The sequence below is a fragment of the Sturnus vulgaris genome, chromosome 20 (assembly GCF_052056855.1).
Source record: "Sturnus vulgaris isolate bStuVul1 chromosome 20, bStuVul1.hap1, whole genome shotgun sequence".
Taxonomy (NCBI): domain Eukaryota; kingdom Metazoa; phylum Chordata; class Aves; order Passeriformes; family Sturnidae; genus Sturnus; species Sturnus vulgaris.
This window is the reverse complement of record NC_142262.1, coordinates 5,898,487-5,923,478: the sequence shown is the minus strand read 5'-3', so window position 1 is coordinate 5,923,478 and position 24,992 is coordinate 5,898,487. Positions and strand designations below refer to the sequence as shown.

The window sequence follows — 24,992 nt, the reverse complement described above, 5'->3', positions numbered from 1 at the left end:
GAAGAGAAATCCCAGTAGAGAAATATTTCCTCCTCTCTGTTTTTTTTGCAGCAGTACCTGTTCAGAAGCTCTGTCTGGGAACAGCTATGAAAGATGGGAAGATGGTGTCTCGAAATGCCTGTAAAATGAACATAAATGTGCTGAATTGAGAGACATGTCGGTGTGAGATGAATGGGAAAATGAGAGAGTGTGGAATTGCTCTTCCCAGTGTGCATGGTTGGGATATACATCTTGGAGCTAAATTCAGAGATATTTAGGTACAGGGAGGGCTCTGTCCCTGTCCTTGCAGCTGCCTCCCAGGGCTTGTCCCTGTGCCCCCAGTTCCTCTGCCTGCCAGGGGTTACCTGGGGCTGGGAAGTGAATGGAGCCACCTTGAATTCATCTGTACATGCCATCATTTTAGACATTTGTCTCCAATAAGACAGGGAAGTTTTTACAAGCATTGCCATTTGAAAGCCTCAAAGCAGAACATAATTTCAGCAATGTTCAGAATGGTAGGAGATTTTAACAGATTAGAAATAAGATGTTGAAATTTGCATAGTAATAAGAATTTGGATGAATAGTGGCTGTTGAACAGAAGCAAAAAATATATGTGGGCACAAGGGAGGATGATAAATCTGGTGTTGTGAGAAATCTCTGCCACAATACACAATTGTCAAGGTCAAGAGTGGTGTTTTGAAGAACCTATTTGCACATAATGCTAATGGTGCAGCTAAAATCCCATTGAAAACAATAGCAAATCTCCCATTACCTTCAGCTGAGCCAGAATTTATGGGTCTCTGTTACAGTCAAGAAATTCCTGACCACACGAAAGAATCATGTTTGCTGCAGAGGGAATTTCCAGTGCTTCGTTTTTGACACTTAATTGAGATGTATTTGCACTGTCTTGAACAAAAATTATGTCAGCAAGGGACTGGATAATTTCTGAGTCCCTTCCTTGTCAAAATTTCACTTCCCAGTTTCAGGTTGGAGAACCTGAATAGCCCTATCTGACAGCCCTGGCTTTCTGGGGACAAGCATTGCACCCTTGTAAATCCAACTGTTCCACTGAGGTGTACCAAAAATACTTTGCAGAGGTAAAGCTGATGTCTTATAACCACATTAAACAATTAAACCTTGCGTGGTTTTTTTTCTCCTGCTGGTGAAATTCCAATAGTCTTAAGCAGGCCAGAGTGCTGGGAAATGGGTAAGGTCCCCAAATTCTGACGTATCACTGTCCTTTCCCACCTCCAATGTCACTGCTTTTCAGGGTGGGGGAAGTCGCCCCCACTTGTTTACAGTTTGTAATATTATAGAGTGCAGTGAGGACAGCAAGAGGTGCCAGGCGCCTCTAATAAATCACCCCAGCCAAGCCATAATATTTCAAGCTGAGAAGGTTTTGTTGTCAGAAACACTGGCACTTGCAGGAGGCATTTGTTTGAATACTCCTTCGTAATGGGGCTGTTGCTCTGGGAAAGATTCCAGGACAAATGAGATTCTCTGGGATGCAGTCCAGATTAAATGAATTGTTTTGAAAAACATTGAGCCTGTGTGTGAGGGGAGCACACAGAGTTTCAGACCTTTTAGAAGAAGTAGCCAGCAACCACGAAGGGTCAGAAAGACACTGGAGAGTGTGTTTCCTTCTCCTGGGAGGCTTTGTAAAACCAGCCTTGAGAGCTGCCAGGTGCTGTTCCCTTTCACTTCATTTCCAGTGGATGCTGGTTTGGAGATGCCAGCAGTTGTCTCTATGCAGGCTCAGGCATGGAGACACCTTCTAGAGCTTTTCAAAGTCAGATGTTTGCAGTGCTCAGAAGTGAGTCTGCCTGCAGAGGTATTGGCCCAAAAGCAGGAATTGCCAGTTGAGATGAACTTGTAGTTCCTTGTCTTCTGTTCTCAATAAGAGCTAGTCCCAGTTGTATCAGGAGAAAATGCCAAGAAAAATGAAATAATAGACAATGCTGGAGTAATTTATTAGAAGATGGGAGTTTTTTTTCCCGGTTCTGGAGAGCCAGTTGCTGAATTCAGTGGTTTTGTTGTGCCTGTCTGGTCCAAGGTGCAGCAGAGCAGCTCTCCCTGGGAGGTCACTGAGGTTCCACACAACCCTTGGATGAACATGTCCCATCTCTTCTCCCTCTCACAAGGTTCAAAGGCGTCAGTGCAGTCACAGCCAGCAGACACCAGCTCCCTCCTGCAAATCCCAAAGGACCATTTCCACCACGTGAGAGCTCAGGACCATGTGGTGGGGGAGAGCAAGCCCCGGGTCCCCCAGCAGGTGCACTCCCCTTCTGCTGAAAGGCTGCTCCGCAGACAGGTAAGCAGAGTTATGATCATAAACCTGCTGAGCTTTTATATTGATGCATTTCCTGGTTAACCATGCTTTAAATTCAAGGAGGGATTCACAGAGAAACCTCCAGAGAACTGTAATTCTCCTACAGAAATAATAAAAAGGTTGGTGGTTTTTGATCTGAAAGCCATCCAGGAGTCTCCATAAGAACGTGCGTGATGAGTATCATGTCCTTTGGCAACATGCCTAAATGTTCTCCACATTGTTAGCACTTTATTTTTTTTAATCCTCTTTATAAATGCAGCCAAATGCTCCCCAGGGGCTCGTTGGGGTTGAGGAACTAATTCTTAACTGCTGTGATTTTTTCGGTGCTTGAAAGGACACAAGGATTGCAGGCTCCATCCCAGGCCACCCCTCCTGTGACTCCTCTGGTTTCCCAAAAGAGGAGAAGTGTTTCATGGAAATCGGTTATCTCATATGCAAAACCATCATGGGAAGCATACTGGTTTTACAGTGAGAATTGAAAATTAAAATATTTTTTCATCGGCTGTGAGCTTTTAAAAAGTTTAAGTATATGCAAAGAAGAACATGTTTTATTTTGCAACCAGTTTTATCTCTGGTTTTTGCCTGGCATTGATTTAAATCCTGATTCAATCAAAGATCTAAGGGATCTAATCAAAGATTCCAGTCTGGTTGATTGGAAGCATAAGTTTAGACTTATCTTTTTTTAGTAAAATACTTAAACTTGTACTTCACTCTCACATTTTTAAGCATATTTCAATGATTGTGCAGCTGGACTGGGACCAGAAGTACATCTGATTTCAAAAACTCTGCTTTATTCAGTATTTCCATGCCTGATTTTACATACACAAAGGGGATCAGTTCTATTTTTTCAAAAGCAGTTTCTTTCCTGTATGAAAATATTCCCATTTCTTTCATCTTTTAATCAACATTGACAAATTAGACAGTTGATTCATTAAGCTCTAAAAATGGATGTGAAGTACCAAGGTTAACAATTACACTTGTCTGTAATACTAAATTGACATAAGAAATTCCTTGCATGTATTCATTTGCATGGGGTTGGCCAGCTATCCCAATCAGCACTAATGGGGAAACTAATTGATGTCATGATTCCAGTTCATAGCCACTCTCTCTTGCTTTCTAATGAATAACAGCCCCGTCCTTTTGAAGTGATCTAGCCAGAATAAATTACCATGTTAGCCATCTCCCCCAGTATAATTTTGTTCACATCTTTGACGGCTTCTTTTTCTAGACCTTTTCATACATTTAAGTCAATTTATTGCCTCCCCTCCCTGCTTGCCTCTCCCTGCTCATGCACATGAACATGCTCTTGGAGTGGCAGTTCAGAGAGCAAAGAGCTTTGTGGCAGTGAGCAGATACAGCCCATGGGCATGAGGGGCTTCCTTGGGCAGCTCCTGAGCAGCAAGGAGCTCCCAGTCTGCCTAATGGGAGCAGGGAGCTTGTTCTGGTGATATTGCTGTTGTTGTTAATTGCAATCTAGATGGCCAGATACTGGGAAACTTGGTCCTTTAAGAGGCAAAATTCCCTTTACAGCCCCAGCACTTCTGCTTGCTCAGGTGCTGTCTGCTTGACTTCTTTTTATTGCTACCACTAATTCTCACTAGCACATCAAATAGCCCAAACTGGCAAAGCAGTTTGGTTTTTAGTACCTGTTTCTCCTTGTCATTACAAATACTGCATGCAATTCTGATTTGGTTATTTTTTCTTTTTTTCTTTTTTCTTTTTTCTTTTTCTCTTTTTCTTTTTCTTTTTCTTTTTCTTTTTCTTTTTCTTTTTCTTTTTCTTTTTCTTTTTCTTTTTCTTTTTCTTTTTCTTTTTCTTTTTCTTTTTCTTTTTCTTTCCTTTTTCTTTTTCTTTCTTTTTTCTCTTTCTTTTTCCATTTTCTTCTTTCTCTTTCTCTTTCTCTTTCTCTTTCTCTTTCTCTTTCTCTTTCTCTTTCTCTTTCTCTTTCTCTTTCTCTTTCTCTTTCTCTTTCTCTTTCTCTCTTTCTCTTTCTCTTTCCCTTTCTTTCCTTTTTCCTTTTCCTTTTTCCTTTTCCTTTTCCTTTTCCTTTTCCTTTTCCTTTTCCTTTTCCTTTTCCTTTTCCTTTTCCTTTTCCTTTTCCTTTTCCTTTTCCTTTTCCTTTTCCTTTTCCTTTTCCTTTTCCTTTTCCTTTTTCTTTCCACTCATACCCTCTCCTTTCCTGAATCCCTGACAGATAAACCTTGTCCATCACATACCTGGTCCTTGCACTTTCCCTGAGCATTAAAACCTGTGTGTTTAACCTCCCTTTTCCTCCAGAGTGCTGGAGAGCGAGCACAGCCCCCACAGTAACGTCCAGTTTAGACTCCGGAATGTTTGACAATTAGCGAGAGGAAGATGAGTGGATCGGATGCTTTGGGAGAACATTCCTGCTGAGGATTGCACTCCTTGGCAGAGCATGGCACAAAGGCTTTTCTCCAGAGGAATTCTACCTGAAATTAAACCTATATTGATTTTGTAGTTCCAGGACTGTGTGTTCAAGGTGTAGCCCACACCAAGCTGTGGCTGCTACAGGTGTACAACCCTCTGGGATGGCAGAGGGTCCTTTTATTTTCAAACAAACCAGTAAAACATTTGTACTGTTACTACTAACAACAACCACAGATGCCTGTATCATAGGCAAAGAAAGAGCTGGTGGTGACTAATACTGTCGTGGTGTGCAACACAGGTTGGTGTGCAAGCAAAAGTAATGGCAACAATTACTTTTTGCTTCTGTATTCGACTTCCGTGTGGTCTGTGTCTCTCTTCAGGATATGAACATGATTTCTTCTCCCAAATACTCATTAAAACTACTAGTGCTGAGGAGACCAGAATAACTTCACTCCTGACTGATTAGTTGCCAGTGTCATGCTGTGAAATTTTAACTAGAAAGGATTCACCAGCACTGGATGAAATTGTTTGCCATATTGAATATTCTCTGAGCTGTCCCTGTTGACTAAGGCAGTGCAATGTGCAGGTGCTGCAATGGACTTTGGTGTTTCTGTGCACACATGGACACACTGCAGCTGATAAAAGCTTTGCTGAATAGAGATCATTTGGCTCAAATGATCCTTGTGGGATAATATTTACATAACGTGTATGATCATTTTGGGGTGATTTGTCACAAAAGTATTCCTTAGCATGAGGAATTTCATCATTTCATCTCCTTACACTTTTCTAAAGGACTGGGACCAGCTGTACACATTTCCTCCAAATTTCCCTGTGAAGATATTTATCTTTAAGATAATTTAAAAGTCTTGTCAAATGGATACTCTGCCTTTAAGGCAGTTAACGTGGCTGATTTATAAAGCCTTTTGACAAGAAATGCAGTGCAGTGAAAAGGCAAAGCCTTCAAAACATGCCCAAGGTTCCCTCTGCCAGCAGGCACTGATGCTGCATAAGGCTCCAGACAGCCAATGCAAAATGTGCCTTAGGAAGCCTGAACTTAAGCATCAGAATGAATTGAAATAATTACAGATTATTATTAGTCCAGCTTTGGACTCCAGTGTTTCCAGCTCCTGCCATAGGATGGTGCAGAGCTCTGGCTCCAGCCTGGGGACCAAAGCCAGGGACAGGCTGTTGCCTTGGTGCTGGCACACAGCAGGGTTTCTCTGGTGTTGCTGCCTCTGGGGATCCTGTTCCAGGCCCTGGGCATCACCTGAGCTAGAGAAGGGAGTACACAGGCTCACTTGCACGTCTTTCTCTCCTGCTCACACCTGGGCTGCTGAAACTATAATAATTAAGGGCTTTGCAGTAGACCTTCCTCCTTTGCATATCAAGAACATGATTAAGTTTGGGTGGGAGTTCTGGTTTTTGAAGCCCTCCATCCTTAGAGGAGAAAGATAAAGGTCAACCATTTAGGAAGAGTGAAGGGTTGTCACACAGGCACAATCCCACAGATCCCCGACAATGAGAATTGGTAGAACCCACACCACAGATCGTTCTAGGAGTCAGTGAGTCTGTGCTGAGGGATCTCAGCAGAGCTGAGTGCCCTGTAAATGCTGTGCCTTGCCTGTACTAACCTTTGTTTGGTCTGTCTCTCTCACCTGGCAACTCCTCCCCACCCCCTCTGCGCTCTGATACAGATGGCTATAAGGAACGACTCTCTGGATAGCAAGGAGAATCTCCACACCGAGGTGAGTGAACTCTCTGACCCAAATGTTCCCACTGTGCCCAAGGAGGAGTCACCAGTGGCTCTGACACCCTCAGAAGTGAATGAGTTGGCTGCCTGGAGTCGGGCGAGCGTCCATACGCAGCAGCATTCCCACAATCAGTATAATATTTCAAAGCAGGCACCAGCATCCTGTGCTTGTGCAGACTCATATCAGGAGACCCCTGAAGATTCAATGGACCAAGAAGTATCTGAAATAAACAGCTCCTCGGAGCCTTTCACTTCAGAAACTTGCACAGCCTCGAGTGCCTGTTCAGAGGGTCAGCCTCTCACACCTAAGAGGAACGTGGGCAATACCGGCAGCGTGGTGCTGAAGGACCTGAAGAAATGCCACAGTGTAGACACCCAGGGTCTGCTCAAAAAACTGCCCTCTTGGTTAGATGATCAAAGGAGACATTCAATAGAGATTTGTTCCATAGAAAACAGCCCCCAGCACCATTCCACGTCCAGCTCCTCTGGCTTTATAAGTCAGGTGGTCAGTGAAATGGAATGCCTGCAAGGCACGCGGCAGAAGAAGAAACTGAGCCCTCCCTGTATATCCATAGATCCACCTGATGGGCAGGGTTTGGTACCTAGGGGACCCCACAGCATCTCACCTGCCAGTGGGGATGTTTGCTTGAGGAGGCGTGCTCCATCCTGTGAGTCCAAGGATTCCATGGATATAGGGGATTCACTGCTTCCAGACAGTATGTCAACATCTCCCACCCCAAAGAAAGACTTGTTGACACTTCCTAGCTTTTCCTTTGATCAAACGGAAATGGACTCCTGAGTTACTTTTCTGTTGGTGCCAAATATCTTCTTCCTTTCATGTAATAGAAGAAAAAAAAAAAAAATTAAAAAAACTCTGTACTCCAAAATGGCACTGGGTAAAAAATTTCCAAAGAAAGATTAAAGAACCAGCTGGTTAAAAGAGTGGTTAACCTATATCACGCTTACTTAAGCATATGTTCTGCTTAGGTAAAAGCAATACAATGTGCAGAATCTATATGTATATTATATTTTATTAAATTAATTGAATCTAGTATTGCGGGATGTAGTACATTTTGTGACTAAAGACTCATTTAATTTTCTTCTATTTTACGTATCTCAGAATATTTCTGAGATAAAGTTGGTTTTTACAAATATTTTAACCTAAAAAAGTATATATTTAATCCCTTCTCTTTTTTTTTTTTGGGTTTTGTTTTGTTTGGGTTTTGTTTTGTTTTGCAAAGCACAAAATGTAGCCAATTAGTGCATTACAGAGGAAATGTATCCCACAGTCAGCACTAAATAAGGATTATTTAATGTAATTTATTTTTCCCCTTGGACTTCAATGATATTCTGGGAAAATGATTGTTTGCATAGTACAGAAACACAGTGGCAATTTTTTAACAAAATATTCCAATCTTGCATAAAATTGACATTCAGAGTGTGAAAGCAAGTGCTCAGACCCAGGAAGGTCCAGCATGCTGATGTCTGAGGATGGTGAAGGCAGAGCCATTTAACAGTACAAGATACTGAATTATGAAAGGATGTTATGGATCATCCACTGGCAACTCACAAAACCATGTCAATGGTTAATTTTCATACGTTCCTAGGAAACAGGCAACAAAGGCCTGTGGTCACTTCTGAGATGTTTTTGCAGTGTCTCCAGGATGGAGTTTTTATTTTGCTGAGTTTTACACCTCCCTCATCCCTCTGTTTTCAGTGGAGCTCCTCCTCTCTGCACTCTGTGGAAAGGAGAGTGAGGTCAAGGTTAGGACTTGCAGTGGGTGAAATCGGGGCAGACAAGGCTCAGCAATGGGCTTAGGCACATGCCTTAAGTTAAGCTCTTGCCTAGAATGCCTGGAGGTTGATCATATTAAAGTAATTCTTGAAAATTAAAATCATATGCTCATGTTCTACCGACTCAAGGCACTTCTGCAAGTTATTTTACAGATTACATGGAAGAAAGTCTGCAAGTACTGAAATGACTGCTGATTTTCAGTAAAATACCAGGTATTTTGCTATCACTGCTAGAGTTAATTTACATGACCCCGACTGCAATTTTATTTCCAATCTATCAATAGCCTTAAGCAGTAACATGATGAAACAAAGTGGATAAACCCAGAATTCATGTCCTTATTTTATAACATCAATCATCTCAAAAATTACCTGTTTACTCCTGCGCTAACGCCCTCTGCCAAAAGCAATCTCTAAAATTGGACAGCACAGCCTGAAAACCAGGCAAGGTCGGCCCCATTCGACACCTCCCCCTCCTCACATGACTGATGGAAGCCAGACATTAACTCCACTCCACTTCCATGAGATCACACTAAGAGGTAGGCTAAATTAGACTGCAGGCATGCTTTGAAGTGTGCCAATAGTCACCGAGTCCAGGGATTGTGCCTCTGAACCAGCACAAGCAGGAGGAGGATTTGTGCTAACTGTCAGTCAGGAGTTTGTAACTTTTTGAGAAATACTGATCTTTTCAAATCACTACAACATGCTGATGTAGAGCCTTTCATCCATTCAGAGATTAGGCTGTTTCCACCACGTGTATCTGCATTAGCTTGGAGTGCACACACAGAGATGCTGTTGGTACCCCACAGCCCAGGTGAGCTCCTAAGCCCCTTTATTTTCACTTGAGGATGCTTACTCCATAAAAAATTAACACGTTCAGGAGAAATGTAAGGGCTTTCAGCAGGAAGTCAGGCAATCAGTGTATTTGAAGTAGGAGGATTAATATTCTCTACTCTTTACTGCAGTTAGATTAATTCTTGGCTGGGACGTTTTTCCCCTCTTCACCACAGGCCCATATGGAGCCCACTCTCTTTGATATGCCAGCCCAAATCCAGAATTAAGCCTGTCTAAAGCAATGATTTCAAACAAACCTTTCATCAATTCTTCCTCCAGATCATATTTAAGGAAATAATAAAATTACAGTGCATTAAGCCTGAGAAATATTCTTAATCCCTTTTTGGTTTTACACCCATAATGAGCCCTAGCTTTTCCTTTTACATGTGCTAAATAGTTTGGGAAACTAGCTAGGCCACTGAAATTTATTTCCCTGGTTCCTTAATGATTAGGATTGTGTTCACACAGCTGGAATGATACTACCCTTCAGATCCTTCCTTACAAAAAATCCACTGAACATTTCAGCTTGAAATCATGGCACAAAACAGTGATGTGATGTTAATCCAAATGCTTAATTCCAAATGTAACAAAAAGCCTAAAGGCTCTTCTGTTTTAATGCTTGGGGTTTTGCCTACTGACAAGGTTTGTGGAAGTAACAAAAAGTTTACATCATACATGAATATTCAGTAAAGAGTAGCAAATAAAAGGTATTCTGTGATGATGCTTTCAGGAAAAGAAATCCATGTAAAATAGATTGTTTTCTAAACCAGTTAAGTTTTTTCTAGATGCCCTTTTGAAAGACGAACACAAATGTACTGCAGTGCATGCAATAATACTCAAATCATTTTAAATACCTTCGGGGGGGGGTTTTATAGAATTTGACTTTTTTAAGCAAAATGTACAAAATCCACAGGAATTCTGTAGAATGGTTATGTTGATAGAATTTTTTATATTTTTGTAGAAATCTATAGAGAAATTGTTAAAAGTCTGCGTAGCATCTTGGCAAAGGAAGCAGCTCTTATCGATGAGTTTCTTTTTGTAAACCTGGAGCCAGGCCTGCTCTATGACAAGATGTAGAGTGTAGTTTCACTGCCTGCACCCAGGTCGTGTTCAGGAGGCAGCAGCTAAGCTCGAGTTCCACGATATTGCAGTGCAATTACTGAACCCACATCAAACACCTCCCCCAAAGCTCAGCCCTGCCCGTGGTGAAGTAGTTGCATGGCTCTCCAGCTCATTCAAGCACACCAGCACTTTACTACTGTGGATTTACAGTAATGCAGGTGGGAGGAGGATATTTTGTTATTGCCAATCTGACACAATGGGGGAAAAGAGATTGCAGACGTGTCTGGAAAAACGTAAATTCCATTCCTGCAGCCCCTCGCACACAGAAGTGATTTTTTTCATAACTTGGTTAGAGGTTTGTACTGTAGATATTTTGGAGGAGGGCAAAGAAAACACTGTTTTTGACTTCTGTGGATTGCACTCAGCACTAGGTGTGTTCAAGGAGAAAATAAAAAACAAGAAAAAAAAAAGAAAATAAAAGCATTACCACTGTAAATTAGGCTCTGCCCCAGTCTCCCCTTTTCTGCCCCTTTGGCTATAATAACCCATGTACACTATTACACGAGGTGACTAGAGTAGGCACAGTACCATTGCAATGTCTGTAACAACTTAGTATATATGATAGAACTTTGTATTTAATAGTTAATATATTGTTATACTGTATCAGGTATATAGGCCAAAAAGAGGTCTTTTGGTCCGGGCAACAAAAGGTGGTACTCATGGGGAAAATTGGATTTAAATGTTCCTTTTTTTTTCTTAAAAAAAAAAAGAAAAGAAAAAAAAGAAAAAAAAAGAAAAAAACAAGTGTAAATCTTTACAACTGACAAAAACAAATGTGTCCTATTAAAAGCTTTTGAAAAGAAAAACAGCGGTGCATTTCCCTTTTTTTGTTGTTGTTGCTGATGATAATCTGTATCACTCCAGGCAGTCAAGTCTTTGGTCATGTTTTAATTGTGAACAGCTGGAGAAGGTATCAGATAGCAGCGGTGGCCGGGAGGCTGGAGGGAAGATGGGGAAATGATGGCCCTTTGTGGAGCAATTTGATGTGGCCAAAATCAAATGTGGCCCTGGGCACTGCCCAGGGTGTGCAGAGTGACCAGCGAGAGCAGCGGCTGAGCCCTGGGGGATCCCTGAGCCCTGGGGGATCCCTGTGCCCTGGGGGATCCCTGTCCTGGTGGATCCCTGTGTCCTGGGGGATCCCTGTGTCCTGGTGTGGATCCCTGTGTCCTGGGGGATCCCTGTGTCCTGGTGTGGATCCCTGTGCCCTGGGGGATCCCTGTGCCCTGGGGGATCCCTGTGCCCTGGTGTGGATCCCTGTGTCCTGCTGTGGATCCCTGTGTCCTGGTGGATCCCTGTGTCCTGCTGTGGATCCCTGTGTCCTGGGGGATCCCTGTGTCCTGGCAGGAACAGCTCTGTGCTGCAGCAGAGAGAGCTGCAGCCAGTGAGGAGAAAGGGCTGAGAAGACGGGGCAGGTCTGATCTGTTTGTGAAGAGGAAGATGCTGGATTTTCCCACTCATTCACATCTGTGGGATTTCCAGCCTGAAATGCAGCAGCGTCTCCTGCTGTCATTTGACTCCTTGCAAAGCAGGAGTTGGACATGGTGCTGCCTCGGGGCTGGAGGGCAGCAGGGAGCTCAGGTACTACCAGAAACATTTCATAGAATGGTTTGGGTTGGGAGGAACCTTAAAGCTCATCCAGTCACATCCCCTGCCATGGGCAAGGACATCTTCCACTGTCCCAGGCTGCTCCAAGCCCCGTCCAACCCGGCCTTGGACACTTCCAGGGATGGGGCAGCCACAGCTGCTCTGGGCACCCTGTGCCTGGGCCTCCTGCCCTCTCACAGGAGAATTTCTCCCTACTGTCTAACCTAAACCTGTCCTCCTTCTGTTTGAAGCCATCCCCATTTTGTCCTAGCACTACAGGACCTTGTTCAAAGGCTCTTCAGGGTTTTTTAGTGAACCCCTATGTAGCTGCTAACATGAAATCTTCTCTCTCCTGGGGAGCAGCCACTGGAGGGAGGAACCAGACATTGGGTGCTCTGCAGCCCTGCTCCTCACTGCCTGGAATGATCTGATTGCTCTGCAGCAGGAGGGACCCTAAACTGACACCCAGACCAGTTTGTTATCTACAGGATGCTTTGATAAAGTAATCTCTCAGTGGAAAACAGCAGGAAGGATACTAGTCCTTAAACAGAGGGAAAACATGCATCTGTTCAAAATCCCGTGCAAATCCACTCCAGGTGAGCTCTGTAATGAGTCTGTGTTGTCAAGGCTGCAGGGCCAAGCCCACCAGGCTGGAACCACTGAAATGCCTTCCCAGCCCTCTGAGCCGGGAGGATCCACAGGGCTTTAAGGTAAGCTGGGCTGAGCCAAGGAAGCAGAGCTTCTCACAGGCTCCAGCACTTCACACCTCTGCTCTCAGGTGAGTTCACCGGGATCAGAGGAGCTTGTGAGAGGGCTTGTTTATCTTCTCTGGTTTGTGAGTGTTCCTGTATGAAGCTCTCCTGCTGAGTTTTGCTGTGGTTTTTCAAAAGCTCCAACCCAGGCTGGCTGCTTATGGGCGTACTCTCAATTTCCTGAGTTGGGGCATGACACTTTGTTATTCCATTTTTTGAGTAATCGGGATGCCACATGGAACCAGGTTGCTTTCTATGTGATTTCCATGCCTAGGGAAGCAGCACTTTGAGTTTAATTTATTTCTTTGTTCGGACAGGTGACCCTGTCCTGCTTCAGCAGAGCAGTGTCCCACTGTGTGCACACCACATTCCTCAGCCAGAGCTCTGCTAAACCCTTCAAGATGAGAAATAGGAAAGGCTTGTTTGTACCTTCTGTATTTCAGGTGTTCCAGAGATAAACTGAGACACAGAAACACGTCAAAAATGCGACCTGCACTAGAATCCCCCCAAAATAAGGTAGGAAAAAACAATTTAAAGAGATGGCTCCCTTTATCACCACCAGCACCGTGGTGGGTAAGGGACCCGCTGTGAGCAGCCGACAGAAGTGAGGATCCTGCAGATCAAAGGGTTGAGGTCAGGGGGGTTTTGGGGGGCCCAAGCCCCGCTGCAGGAGGTGAGCGAGGTTTCGGTGCCGGCGGTGTCCCGATACGGGCGGTGTCCCGGTGGGGACGATGTCCCGGTACCGGCGGTGTTCCGATACGGGCGGTGTCCCGATACGGGCGGTGTCCCGGTGGGGACGATGTCCCGGTACCGGCGGTGTCCCACGGGCAGGCGGCAGCGCCGGGCGCGCTCCAAGCGCGGCGTTCTGCTCCCACCTAGTGGGCGTGGGGCAAGGGCCGGGCCAGCTGCCCCTCCCCGGGGCTGGGACCCCCTGCTAGCGGGGACAAGGCCCGGCAGGACCCGTCAGGGGCTGTCAGGTTCCCGGCTCGATGCTGCAGACACAGCGCGGGATCGGTGTGGCCGTGTTTGGTATCACAGAACCGTTCAGGTTGGGAAAGCCCTCTGGCATCACTGGCTTAACTCGGCACTGCCAATGACACCGCTGAACCATGTCCCCAGGTGCCACATCTACGTGTCTTTCAGATGCCTGCAGGGATGATGACTCCACCACTTTTCCTGTTCCGGTGCCTCAGCACCCTTTCAGTGATGAAGTCTTATCTAAGATCCAATCTAAACTTCCCTGGCACAAGTTGAGACCATTTTCTCTCGTTCTTTTTGCTTGTTACCAGGAGAAGGGACTGACCCCCACCTGGCTACACCCTCCTGTCAGGGAGTTGTAGAGAGTTAAAATGTTCCTCCTGACCCTCTTTTTCTCCAGGCTGAGCTCCTCAGCTCTCTCAGAAGCTCATCAGATTTGTGCTCCAGATACTTCATCCCCACAATGTCTTTCATGTAGTAAGAGACCCAAAACTGAGCCCAGAATTCAAGGCATGGCCTCACCAGCACTCAGTACAGGGGTATGGTCACTGCTGTGGTCCTGCTGGCCACACTGTTGTTCACACAAGCCACATTTTACCTTCTTGGCCAAATAGTTTCTAATTCTGAGGGGATTTTCAATCACTGAATATATAAAAATCCCAATTATGGATGAGGAGAGGAAGGCTTTCTCTCACTGCGGCAGAGCCCTGTGTGCTTGGTGCCGTGTGAGCTCCTCACACCCACCAGCACTGCTGCTCCCTGGCTGCTTGTGCAAAACCCAGGGAGACAACGACCCATCCTGGGGCTCTCTGGCATCTCAGAGGCTGTGGCAGCACCTGAGAAGTGTGCTTGTCCCTTCACAGCCTTTTAAACACATGTACAGCACAGCGCAGGGCTGTCACAGCAGCTCCGATCCATCCCTCCGTACCTCCAGAGGGTTTAACCTCTGCTCTGCCAGTGTGGGGGGAGGAGGAGGAGGATGGATCCAGCCCCGTGCCATCGCTCAGGGTTTGGGGTTTCCCCGGGTGCAGGCTGAGTGCCTGTCACTAGATGGCAATGCCACGAAGGGGGAAGTTCTGCCGGCAGATTTGGGAGCACGAGCTCAGGCTGCACCTGAGGTCCCCAAAACCTGCTGCCCCTGCTTGCTTTGGTGTGGGCATCAGCGAAAGCCTCGCTGGCATTTTCACGGCTGAGGGTGATTGGACCTTAAGGGTTTTTTTACATGTTGTATTCAATGCTTTAGTTATGTTTGAAACACACTATTATAATCGTGCAGCATCCTCTAGCATTGTCTATTATTGCTTAAGTCGCTGGATGTCATAACTGGCAAGCTTTTAGAGGTCCTGAATAGATTATCTTTCCATATCTATGAAATACTTTAAATAATGCAGCCAAAGACCCTGGCAGCTCCAGCTGGGAACTGGAAAGGATGGTTAAATCACTTAATTGCTTACCGTGCTAACAGTTACTTTGTGGAAACAGAAAGCAGAATCCAGCTGTTTTGGGGAAAACCAGGAAGAAGTGAGAACAGAGTCATTCTACAAAGAATACACACTGAAATGGATAGCATGTGCCATACTGACACCTGCAAAGACAGCACAGAACTGCTCTGCCACATGTCACCAGCTCCGTGTGGCCAAGGGCTGGTGACAACTCCATGTTTGTTCAAACAAAGCAGGACCGGGTGTTTGTATTTATGGGCACTGTGTGCCCATTTTTTGTTGAAATTCTGAACAGCTTCAGCCCATTAAAAGTAGGAGGAGTTTGTGGGGTGGCCGAGTTGGCCAGGGAGAGGATAAACTGTGACAACTGCATCAGGGGCTGAAGTAGGAAAGTTTGGGCCTTAGCTCCAGAAGGTCCCAGTGCCATGTGCTGTTTGTCCATCACTCTGAGCTCCACCAGCAGCCAAGCCACCCACAAGCCAGGGTGTATTACACCTGCCATGGCTCCTGCCAACCTTTATAGGCACCTGAAAGAATGTGTGGGATTATCTAGCAGGTGAGAGAGATGCCCAGTGCATTTACAGTTCAGCTGCTCACAGATGGAGCAGCTCCAGGATCACTTTGGGATGATCTTGGCAGTCCTCAGCATGTCTGGATTCTTCTCCTGCTCATTGCTCTCAGTATGAAGTGCAGGAGCACATGGAATGGGGCAGGTTGGTATTACACACGGTGTCCTGGAGGAGTCATACAAACACCATTTTCTCCTTTCACAGAGACTTGATGAATTATGTGGACCCCAACTCACCCTGCAGCATGAATGGCCTTACAGTGCAGCTCTAGGCTAAATGCATGGAGACCCAAGTTCCCTGTGCTGACATCCCAGAGAACTGCCACCTCTGTACTTCCAGCCAGGGACTCTTGCCTTCCACTCCTACAAAGCCATGTAGCTGATACATGATGTGCCCAAAAGCAGAGCAGTGAGTAAAAACTGGGACTGCAAATTCCCAGCCCACTCCCTCATCTGTTTTATCATAGGGCTTCTAAACTGCTCATTGCACGTTCCAGAAATAAGGAAATTAAATCGTTTTGTGCAAGAAGGGAGATGCACATATTTGCAACAGTGTTGAAAATAAGAAAGCCCAAGTCTGCTGCTACTCATTCAGTGTTAACTTTAAGCAGTTTGTTACAAGTTCCTATCTTATGTGTGTTAAGGTGTCCCTCCCTTTTTTATGGAGTAAATGTGTAGGGCCTGGCTGTAAATGCACCCTCTTTGCATTACCTCTTTTTCTTACCATTTGTAAAATGTGACGCCTCTGTGGGTCTTGGAAAGGAAGCTGAGGCTCTGCTGTTCCAAGCAGAGAAAGAAGGTGATATTTATAGTCAACTAACCCCAAAACTGCAATTTTCAGAGCTGCACATGCTCAGGACATCCCCAGCCCTCAGCTCTGAATGTGCTTCTTTATACAGATATTCTTTATACAGAGCCGGCCACACTCCATCCTGCTGTTAATGCTTTGGGAACTGGCATGAGGTGTGACATGAAAAGCTGGCACTGTGCTTACACAAACAGCTTCTCCCTCACGTTTCCTCCTGTCCTGCCTCAGTCAATCACTCCAGTTGATATCTGGGCTCTCCTGCAGGGCTCGGGTGTGCCTGCAGGCGCTTCCTGATTGCTCTGGCTTGACCTGCTCGAGGAGTTAGCAGGTGAAAAGTCCCTTCCCGTGCAGCTGGCATGAAAAAGAAGATTCGAATACATATTGCTGAATGGATCCAGACCAGATCTTTCCAGTCCCTAGAATAAAGAATAAATGTCTGGTGAGAGGTGAGTTCATGGCTCCCTGACATTTGCACCAAAGGTGCCATTCATTTTCCTGCAGAGCCAGCCTGCCTTTGAGGGAACATCACAGGAATAATGACATGTTCTAGGTACCTCCATCTCCATTCCCATCATTAAAAGGAACCAGGACCAAAGTGATCTGCCCTGCCCATGATAGTGCTTCAGGCTTGGCTTTGCACCAGTGTCAGCCCTGGACCTTCCCAGGAGCTTTTAAGCTTCCCCCTCCATCTTGACTGTCTGAGAAGTTAATTCTTCCTTAATTCCTGCCTTTGATTTTTCCCTCTCTGCTTGTCTGCTTTGCCAGACAGCACATGGAAGTCAGTGCAAAGCCAGTGCAAGTCACAGTGTGTCTGCTGTAAGGTCCAGACTACCCAGTGGCTTCCCTCGAGCTCAGAAGGGATGTAGGGGGAGCTGGCACCCAGCTGGCATCCACTCATCACTACCATCCCTCTTTAATTGCATCAACTGCTACTGACAGCAGAAGCTGCCCACCATTAATTAGGAACATGAAACAAGTGGTAGAATTATTTAGGGCTCCTTATCTAGAGTCTTGTGAGTTCAAGGGAAATATCCTAATTCAGGACCTTCCTCTATGGATATGGTAGAAAAAAAATGAGGTTCAACAGAACCACCAAAGTCAATAATTTAATCAGGAATTAATTCACATGTCAATTGGACTATGCAGCACACTGATAGATTAAACCTCTCCCTTCCTGTACACACAGTCTACAGTAGGTGCTTGTGAGGTGCCTGTGACATCTCATAATGTCAGAGCTGGTCTTAATTTTGAGCACATTTTCAAACTGCACCCAATCCTGCTCCTTGGTGGAGCATGAAGCCCAGTGGAGCATGTCCGAGTGTCAGGAGACATGAAATTCTCAGCACTTCTCTCAGAGCAGCTGCTCTCAGAGATTGTTGCAGGAGAGCAGATTTAAAGAGTCATAAAGGAGTAATGCTCAGGTAATTCTGAGTTTTCTTAAAACTGTTATTGCAGTGCAATTCCACTGAACAAAAGTTTCTCAGTAAGATTTTGCAAGGCCAACCCACTGTGCCCTCAGATCTCATTCACCCAGTTGGCAAGGATTCTCTAGTGCTTCCTCCAGAGGGTTGAAATGTGATTGTGTTGATTAGCCTGGCTCAGTCTGACATTTCAGATCTTGTAGGCAATCACCTGAGAACCTTATCTTGGGCAAGAGCTTAGCTTCCCACACTAATGAGAACAGCACACCTTTAGCCACGTTATAGTAAATGCCTAAAGCAAATTCTTAGCAGTGCTCATGGCTTTCTCTGATAGTACTTTGGGTGGGAAACAGTCCTAGTATCTCCATAAAAGATTAGCAGAATATTTTTTCTTCAGGGGTGACATATTTTTGGGACACAGCAGCACTGCCCTTCTCTGAGGCAATGAAACAGGTTGCCCAGAGAAGCTGTGGGTAGCCCATTCCTGGAAGTGTTCAAGACCAGGGGCCCTGAACAGCCTGATCAAGCGGGTGACATCCCTGCCCATGGCAGAGGCTTGGAACTAGACGAGCTTTAAGCTCCCTTCCAACTCAAACCATTCTGTGATTCTGTGATTTATGATTCTATTCTAGTCCTTTTTGTTCTGCTGAACATTTTTGACCACATCTTTCTACCCGAGAGTTCTGCATGTTACAGAAAGGAAAGAAACTCAGACTCTTAAAATATTGATTTGTGGCAACAGGGTTACTTTGTGTGAGATGATGTTAATTGAACCAGATGCTGCAGTAAGTGGGTGAAAGAACAGCAAGTGTTAGAAGGTCGATAATACTGTAGAAGTCCTAATAAAGAGGAAAGCAAACAGTGCTTCTGCATCACGGGGACGTGGAATCCAGATTGTGTCCAAGGTGCTACACTATGAAACCTATTAGTTACATATAATCAGGAAAATATATTGACTGAAGGGTTTTGAAAATGGATCCATGCCACGGGTTTAATCACAGCAGAAGCAATCAGCATCAAAAACCAGGCTGTAGATGGATGGAGAAGCAATGTGATACTCACTTAAGTCCTGCTGGGGAAATCACACTCCACGGCACTGTGAAGAGGAGACAAGAAGCCTCTCCATGATGTTATCATTACCCTGAGCGGTCTGGATGGTCAAAGCCAGCACTTGGCCCAGCTTTGCACACTCCTCAGCACACACTTCACTTGAATCACAGAACGATGTGGGTTGGAAAGGACCTTAAAAAAGGACCTTATTCCAACCCTCTGCCATGGGCAGAGATACCACTCACTAGAATTGCTCAGGGCCCCGTCCAACCTGGCCTTGACCACTTGCAGGGATGGGAGTTTCCACGGCTTCTCCTTGACATGTGGGTACCACTGAAGCCACCTCCATCAGCAGGGGTGTGGCTGTCCCTGCAGGTCACACTGAGCTGGGGGGTGGGACATCACCCGTGGTGTGAGATGGGCTCAGGAGCATAGGAAGGGCAGCCCCACATCGGAACCAGACCAGAGCAGACCTTGGACCATCTCCCGGGCCCCTCCCGAGCCGGGCAGGGCTGGTGCGGGCTCCTCCCGCCCGGGGAGGGGAGGGATGGGGAGGGAGGGATGGGGAGCGCCGGCCCTACCGCCCCCGCCCTCGGCCCGGCCCGCCCAGCAGGGACGGAACCGGCTCCTGCTTCTGTTTCTGCTCCTATTCCTATTCCTATTCCTGCCCCTGCTCCTGTTCCTGTTCCTGCCGCCGCCGCTCCCGCCCGGTGCCTGCATTGCCGGCTGTGCTCTGCGCCACTGCCGCAGCCATGGAGGCTTTCTGCGGGTCCCGCTTCTGGGTAAGCCTCTCCCTCCTTCCCCTGCCCGGCTGGCGGAGGGGCCGGGGCAGCGCCGTGTCCCCGAGTGTGCCCGGAGTGAGCCCGGAGTGTCCCCGAGTGTCCCCGAGTGTGGCCCGGCCGGAGCGGGCACGGGCAGCCCGGTACTGCCCGGGGATGGGCGGCTCTGTCCCTCCCGCTCGGGCAGGACCGGCACAGGGACCGCTCCGTTCTGTTTGTCCTTCTGCATCTCCACACCAGAGCCCGGACTCCCGCACGGAGCATCCCCGTGGGATGCAGCTTTCCCAGCACAGTGCCCGTCTGGACCTCACACTGATGAACCCGGGGCTCTTCCTTTCTCTTTTAGCGTGTTCTGCTCTCCGGAGTCACTTCCATGAATGGCAAAGTGCTCCCGGTCTGTGGTTTGTCACTGCTGGAAGAGGGATGGGTTCGTGGCAGCCCAGGGTGGTCACCAGCCCCGGAGGATTACGGTGACTCGTGTCAGTCCTTGGAGCCCTGAGTCCTTTGGAAAGGCTGATTGTAGCGGGCGCTGGGGTTGTAAGCACAAAAGTTTGGAAATTGCTGCCGTGGTCTGCTCTAATGGTGAGAGTGTGTAAGTGCTGTTTCTGGGTTTCCCCGAGGTACTGGGTGGTGTTTGCCTCTCTGCTGTGTAGGCAGACATCAGACCATGGGGATTTGAGCACATGTGCTGGATCTGGAACTGCCCCCCAATGAATCAGGTTTTGTGTGTTCCTTTTTTTTAACACTGCTCCAGCTTAAAGGAGATTTTTTATTATTTTTTTTCAAATGAGGAGCCGGAATGAAAAGGAATGTGTGAAGTTGCATCACTGATGGAAACTACTATGGGATAGCACAGGCAGTTGGCTCCGAGCACTTTATGCTGAGTTGCATCCTAGATAACTAATTACCTTTCGATATCTGTCCCAATATTAACTATTTAAAAGAGGAGTTTAGCTCCTGAGCCCCTTGGTTACATTCCTTTGTTTGTATTTCATTTCCGAGTGCTCTGTGCTCTCTGCCTCAACAGCTGGCAGATAAGCTTGCTCAAACAAGTATTTTCGTGTATTGTTTCTACCATCAACACTTCTAGAAGAGGAACAAGCACAAACAGATTGACTCTGCTCCCTGATCTCTTGGCTGCCTCCAGAAGCAGGTCTTGGCTTCTCAAGCAAGGCTGGTAGTGCAGCAACTCTTGTAGCAGTTTATTGATGTGTTAATGTAAATATCCAGACAGATTTCCTGGTTTGAAGTATGAAGTAAGTGTATAATTCTGTACTTTATGCTGTAGTGTTAAACTCCAGCATGGTGCTCTCTGTGCTGCTCTCTGGGGTATCTGTGCTCTCTGTGGATCTGTTTTCTTTCTTCCACGGTTGCTTGGGGTCAGAACAACTTTCCATCAGTTTAATTGTTTTAAAAAGTAGAACTCAACAATTCTGAGAAATGGAACACTGTGACTTCATGACCAGCAGGTTAAACTCAGTGGTCACCCTATTTTTGGCAGTGTTTTCTGTTAGCAGGAGTGTACACAGTGCACTGATTTTACAGGATATTCTAAGTGATGACCAGATAGATGACAGTCACCATGAAATGATTTGCTGTGCAAATATGTTGTTCCATAAGAAACTGTAGGTAGAGGGTTCTATCTGAAATCTGCCCACAAAAATTGGGGTTTCTGTGCAGTGAACTAATGAATGGTGTCCAGCTTTGAAGTTCAAACAATAACTTGATCAAATGTGAACCGGTATTAATGGCCACTTTTTCATTTGCTGATGAACTTAGACTCCCCATTTTTTGTCAAAGAAAATCTAGATCTTTTTGGAAGCTGTATGTTGTGTTGGTGTCAGTTTTGAAATTGTTTAGAGTGAAAGGAAACATGCTGTTCCGGTTTAATTAGTTCTTTGGATGGAGTTTAAATCAATTACAATACTCTTCTGTTAAAAGGGGATCAGAATAAAACCCAAATAGTTCAGAAGTAGCTCATGAAAATGTTTATCTTGAAATATGTCAACTTAAACAGATGATTGATTTATGTTGGATTTTTTTGGCTTATTGGAAGTTACAAGGTTTCAACTTCTCACCCTGATTCAGGGTGGGGAATTTTGCTGGTTGAATTTTTTGTGGTTTTTTTGCAGAGGCAAAAAAATTTCCTGTTCAACCCATTTTAGAAATAAGAAATGAAAGGGAACACTGTAGATCACATAGAAATCTGTAAAAGTTTTTGGCTTCCAGCTACTGCTTTGCCTATTGAACATGGAATCAGCAAATTGCTGATACAAATGTAGGTTGTTTATATATAAAAAAGGAACAGTTGGAATATTATATTTTCATAATGCATTGTGAAGGATCTCTTCATTGAACACTTGGAATCATGCTATCTACTTCAGCTGTTAATATCTCCTAGCATTTATCCTCTGCTGAATGCCTTTGAGGAGGGGATGGATGTGATAGCACCAACCCACACAAGGCGGGCCTTAGGTGTGTTCTCCACCAGTGCCCATAGTTACCCATTTATTGTGTCACGTATTTGCTGTGTGATAGTGAGAGTGCTAAATAGGTGTGCCAATTAAGGTGACCCACAATCTTCATTTCCAGAAGCACATACTGGTGAATTACCACTTTTTTGTTGCTTGTGTCCTCCTCTGTAGTAAAACGTGAGTGGTTCTTTGGGTGGAGAGCAAAGTGATCTCCTGGGGAGTGTTTGCTACACGAGTGTTCCAGCCTAGTGATTAAAGAGCACAAACTTGGAAAAAACTGAATTCTGTTCTTGTCTTTCTGCAGCTCAGCCTCCCTGAGTAAGAAGTGGCACAGTGGCTGCTGTGAGATTAAAGCTTTGGGTGCTCAGCACTGCTGTTGGGATGAGGGGCAAATGAACACCTTGGTCTGCAGACAGGCAAAATGCCTGGGCTTTAACCAGCAGCTTGTGTTTTGGGTGGTGTGGCTTTTTGAACAGCATAAATGGGAAATGAGAGAACAACTGACAGAACATTTCAAAGGGGAGATAACAATTTCTCAGTTCCTCCTGGTCCTGCTCAGCTGACAGCTCGGTTTCCTTGCTATCCTGATGGATGTCTTGTATTTCCCCACCCCATGTGGAGTGCTGGCTCCTTCATCCAGAGACTCTTGAGTAATCCAGCAGGAAATTGCAGCAACTCTCAAGAGTAAACCTCTCAAAACCTCAGTCTTGGCTTTGTGATAGTCTCCTACAAAGCACACCCTTTAACCTTTAGGTTTGTGGGTATTCCTTCACTTTGAGTCATTCTGACAAATTTTGGTAGACTCAGGCTAAAAGTCATGCTGTTCTCTGAACCAGCAGAGCAGGAAAATGCATTTCCAAAGTGCCACAGGTTTCCCTTCTGCATAGCTTCCTCTTTTGCTGCATCATGTTTAATTTTTTTGTAGTTGAAGATGACTCAGCATAGCTGTAGTAAGGCAGGAATAGTTCTTTCAAGGAAGGTGACAAATAGTTCACAATTGTAGCATGTGTACAAGTCTATTTAAACCCCCCCACCCCCAACTCATGTGGTTTGGCCCTAAATTAATAATAAAACATTTAATTTTAACAATTCCATTATATTTTCAGCTGAATCAGTTCCAGCAGAGGATGAGTGAAGCAGGAGGTGACAGGAGTTCACTGCCAAGGAAGGATCCTGCAGTTGGGTGGTATGGTCCAGACTGGCTGTTGTTTATATTTTAGCTTCCCCTTCTGCCACCCTGTGCTAAACACAGAATGTTCAGTGTTTATAGATATCTCTATATAATCTTTGTTAATTGCATCCAGCTTCAGCTGAATCCCACTCCTATAAATCTCTTCACAAGTAACTGCATGAGATATCTGTGTTCTTATGGTAGGTGGAAGATCAAACTAGGTGACTCTTAACAGTCCCTTCAGACATCAAATCTGTGAAGTTATGCTCTCTCCAAAGGGTGGCTGAGTTGGCAACATCCTGAACTTAAAATCAATTAAGTACTCAAGCTCAAATTCTCCAAGATTTTCAGATTTTTGACATGAGTTGAATGGAAGCTGTTGCTAATTGATTGGGGCCAGAGATTCTCAATATCAGGGGCAATATAAATATAAACATAAACATAAATATAAATATTTAGTGTTAGATTTGGAGTATTAGCCAGGACCTGAGAGGGTTCATCTGTGTGTAAATGGCAAGACTTTATAGTCAAACAGCCTGGATTTGACACTATTTGGGAAACAGAAAGTATGGATCTGAGAGCAAAACCTGACACCACTGAAAGCTGCCAGGATCAAGTGACTCCTTTGGTGACGTTGGCAATTAATGAAACTCTTCAGCTTTCAACACAACTGTTCCTCCCTGGGCCATTTTAGCTTATGTGACACAGCTGGCAGCTGTGGTGTCTGGGACTTTGGAATGCTGTAAAGTTTGCCTCCTGAAAAAAAATGATACTGGAAGTAAATCAAGAGTCACATGAGGAGCTCCTTAAAATGTAGCTAATATTTAATTGCTTAGGAATATAAAGCATTTTGAGATGGGCCTCTCCTACCTGGTAGACAAATTGCTGTGTCATGGGAGAATCCTTCCTTTAAACATGTGCAAATTTGTAATGTATTAAAATAAGGAGACTATTAGTGTTTAACTTTTTTAATTTTGAAAAAAATTCTCTTGAAAAACATATTAAAGGAGGTCTTTGATTTTTCCCAGTAAGCTCAGTTATCTCCTGATTTCCCCCCCTTGACTGTGATGGGCCATTATCCACTGCAAATTCCTTGGCTGAGCTTGTGGAGAGCAGAGTGGCCATGAGCCAGGGATCTTCCTAGGAATGTGCCCAGGCTTTTGAACAACCACCAGCCCTGATTCCATGCTGGATCTCACTGAGCTGGCATCTTGTCCTTGTGCTAATCTCGTGGCAGCATGAGGGGTGAAGTCAATGCAATAAAATTCAGGTAATTTACAGTAATGTCATGTAACAGTGTGATAAAGCACTGAATTAGAATGAAGAATGAAGGAGATGGAAAGGAGAAACTCTTTCTTGGGAGTTGTTTCAAAAGTCATTTAGTTTCAGAAATAATAATTTATTTTTTCTCTCTGAAACTGAGAACGCATTTGACATTTGTGCAATTAAAAGAAAATTCTGTCCTCTTCCCCACAGTTGAATGATTTTTATTCTAGAATATCTTTCAGCTGCTCTTGGACCAGCACTGATGGCAATTTTTCTGTGACAATCCTTCTTATTAATAGTATACATCAGCCCAACTGGATGGGCTGGCTTAAAATGGCATTGCAGTGGGACTGTGTTATTTGCAGCTATTTGAGCTGTTCCTATCTCTTCAACTGAGCTACATTTATAACAATCCTTAAATGAACCCAACTCCTTTAACTGAGAGGAGATGGGATGGCTTAAATCAAGGATATTCCCCACTGTCTGCAGCAGGGGCTTGCACAAGG

The 24,992-nt window shown here is 45.2% G+C and overlaps 2 protein-coding genes across 23 annotated transcripts in view; both read left to right on the top strand.

The window, feature by feature from the left end:
* The window catches only part of CACNA1G (calcium voltage-gated channel subunit alpha1 G), a 142,048-nt gene extending 134,551 nt beyond the window's left edge, over positions 1–7,497 (top strand). For 20 of the 22 annotated variants that reach the window (XM_088176774.1, XM_088176785.1, XM_088176773.1 and 17 more), the window contains 2 exons: positions 2,121–2,290; positions 6,391–7,497. In XM_088176774.1, the coding sequence (XP_088032900.1) occupies positions 2,121–2,290; positions 6,391–7,245 (1,025 nt within the window). In that variant the 3' untranslated portion in view covers positions 7,246–7,497. The remainder of the gene's footprint in view (positions 1–2,120; positions 2,291–6,390) is intronic. The other 2 variants (XM_088176777.1, XM_088176776.1) reach the window with 2 other exon arrangements.
* An 11,916-nt stretch (positions 7,498–19,413) lies between these two features.
* Positions 19,414–24,992, top strand: part of ABCC3 (ATP binding cassette subfamily C member 3) — a 47,226-nt gene continuing 41,647 nt past the window's right edge. Inside the window, exon 1 of the mRNA XM_014878179.2 lies at positions 19,414–19,578. Coding sequence (XP_014733665.1) covers positions 19,549–19,578 — 30 coding nt within the window. The 5' untranslated portion in view covers positions 19,414–19,548. The remainder of the gene's footprint in view (positions 19,579–24,992) is intronic.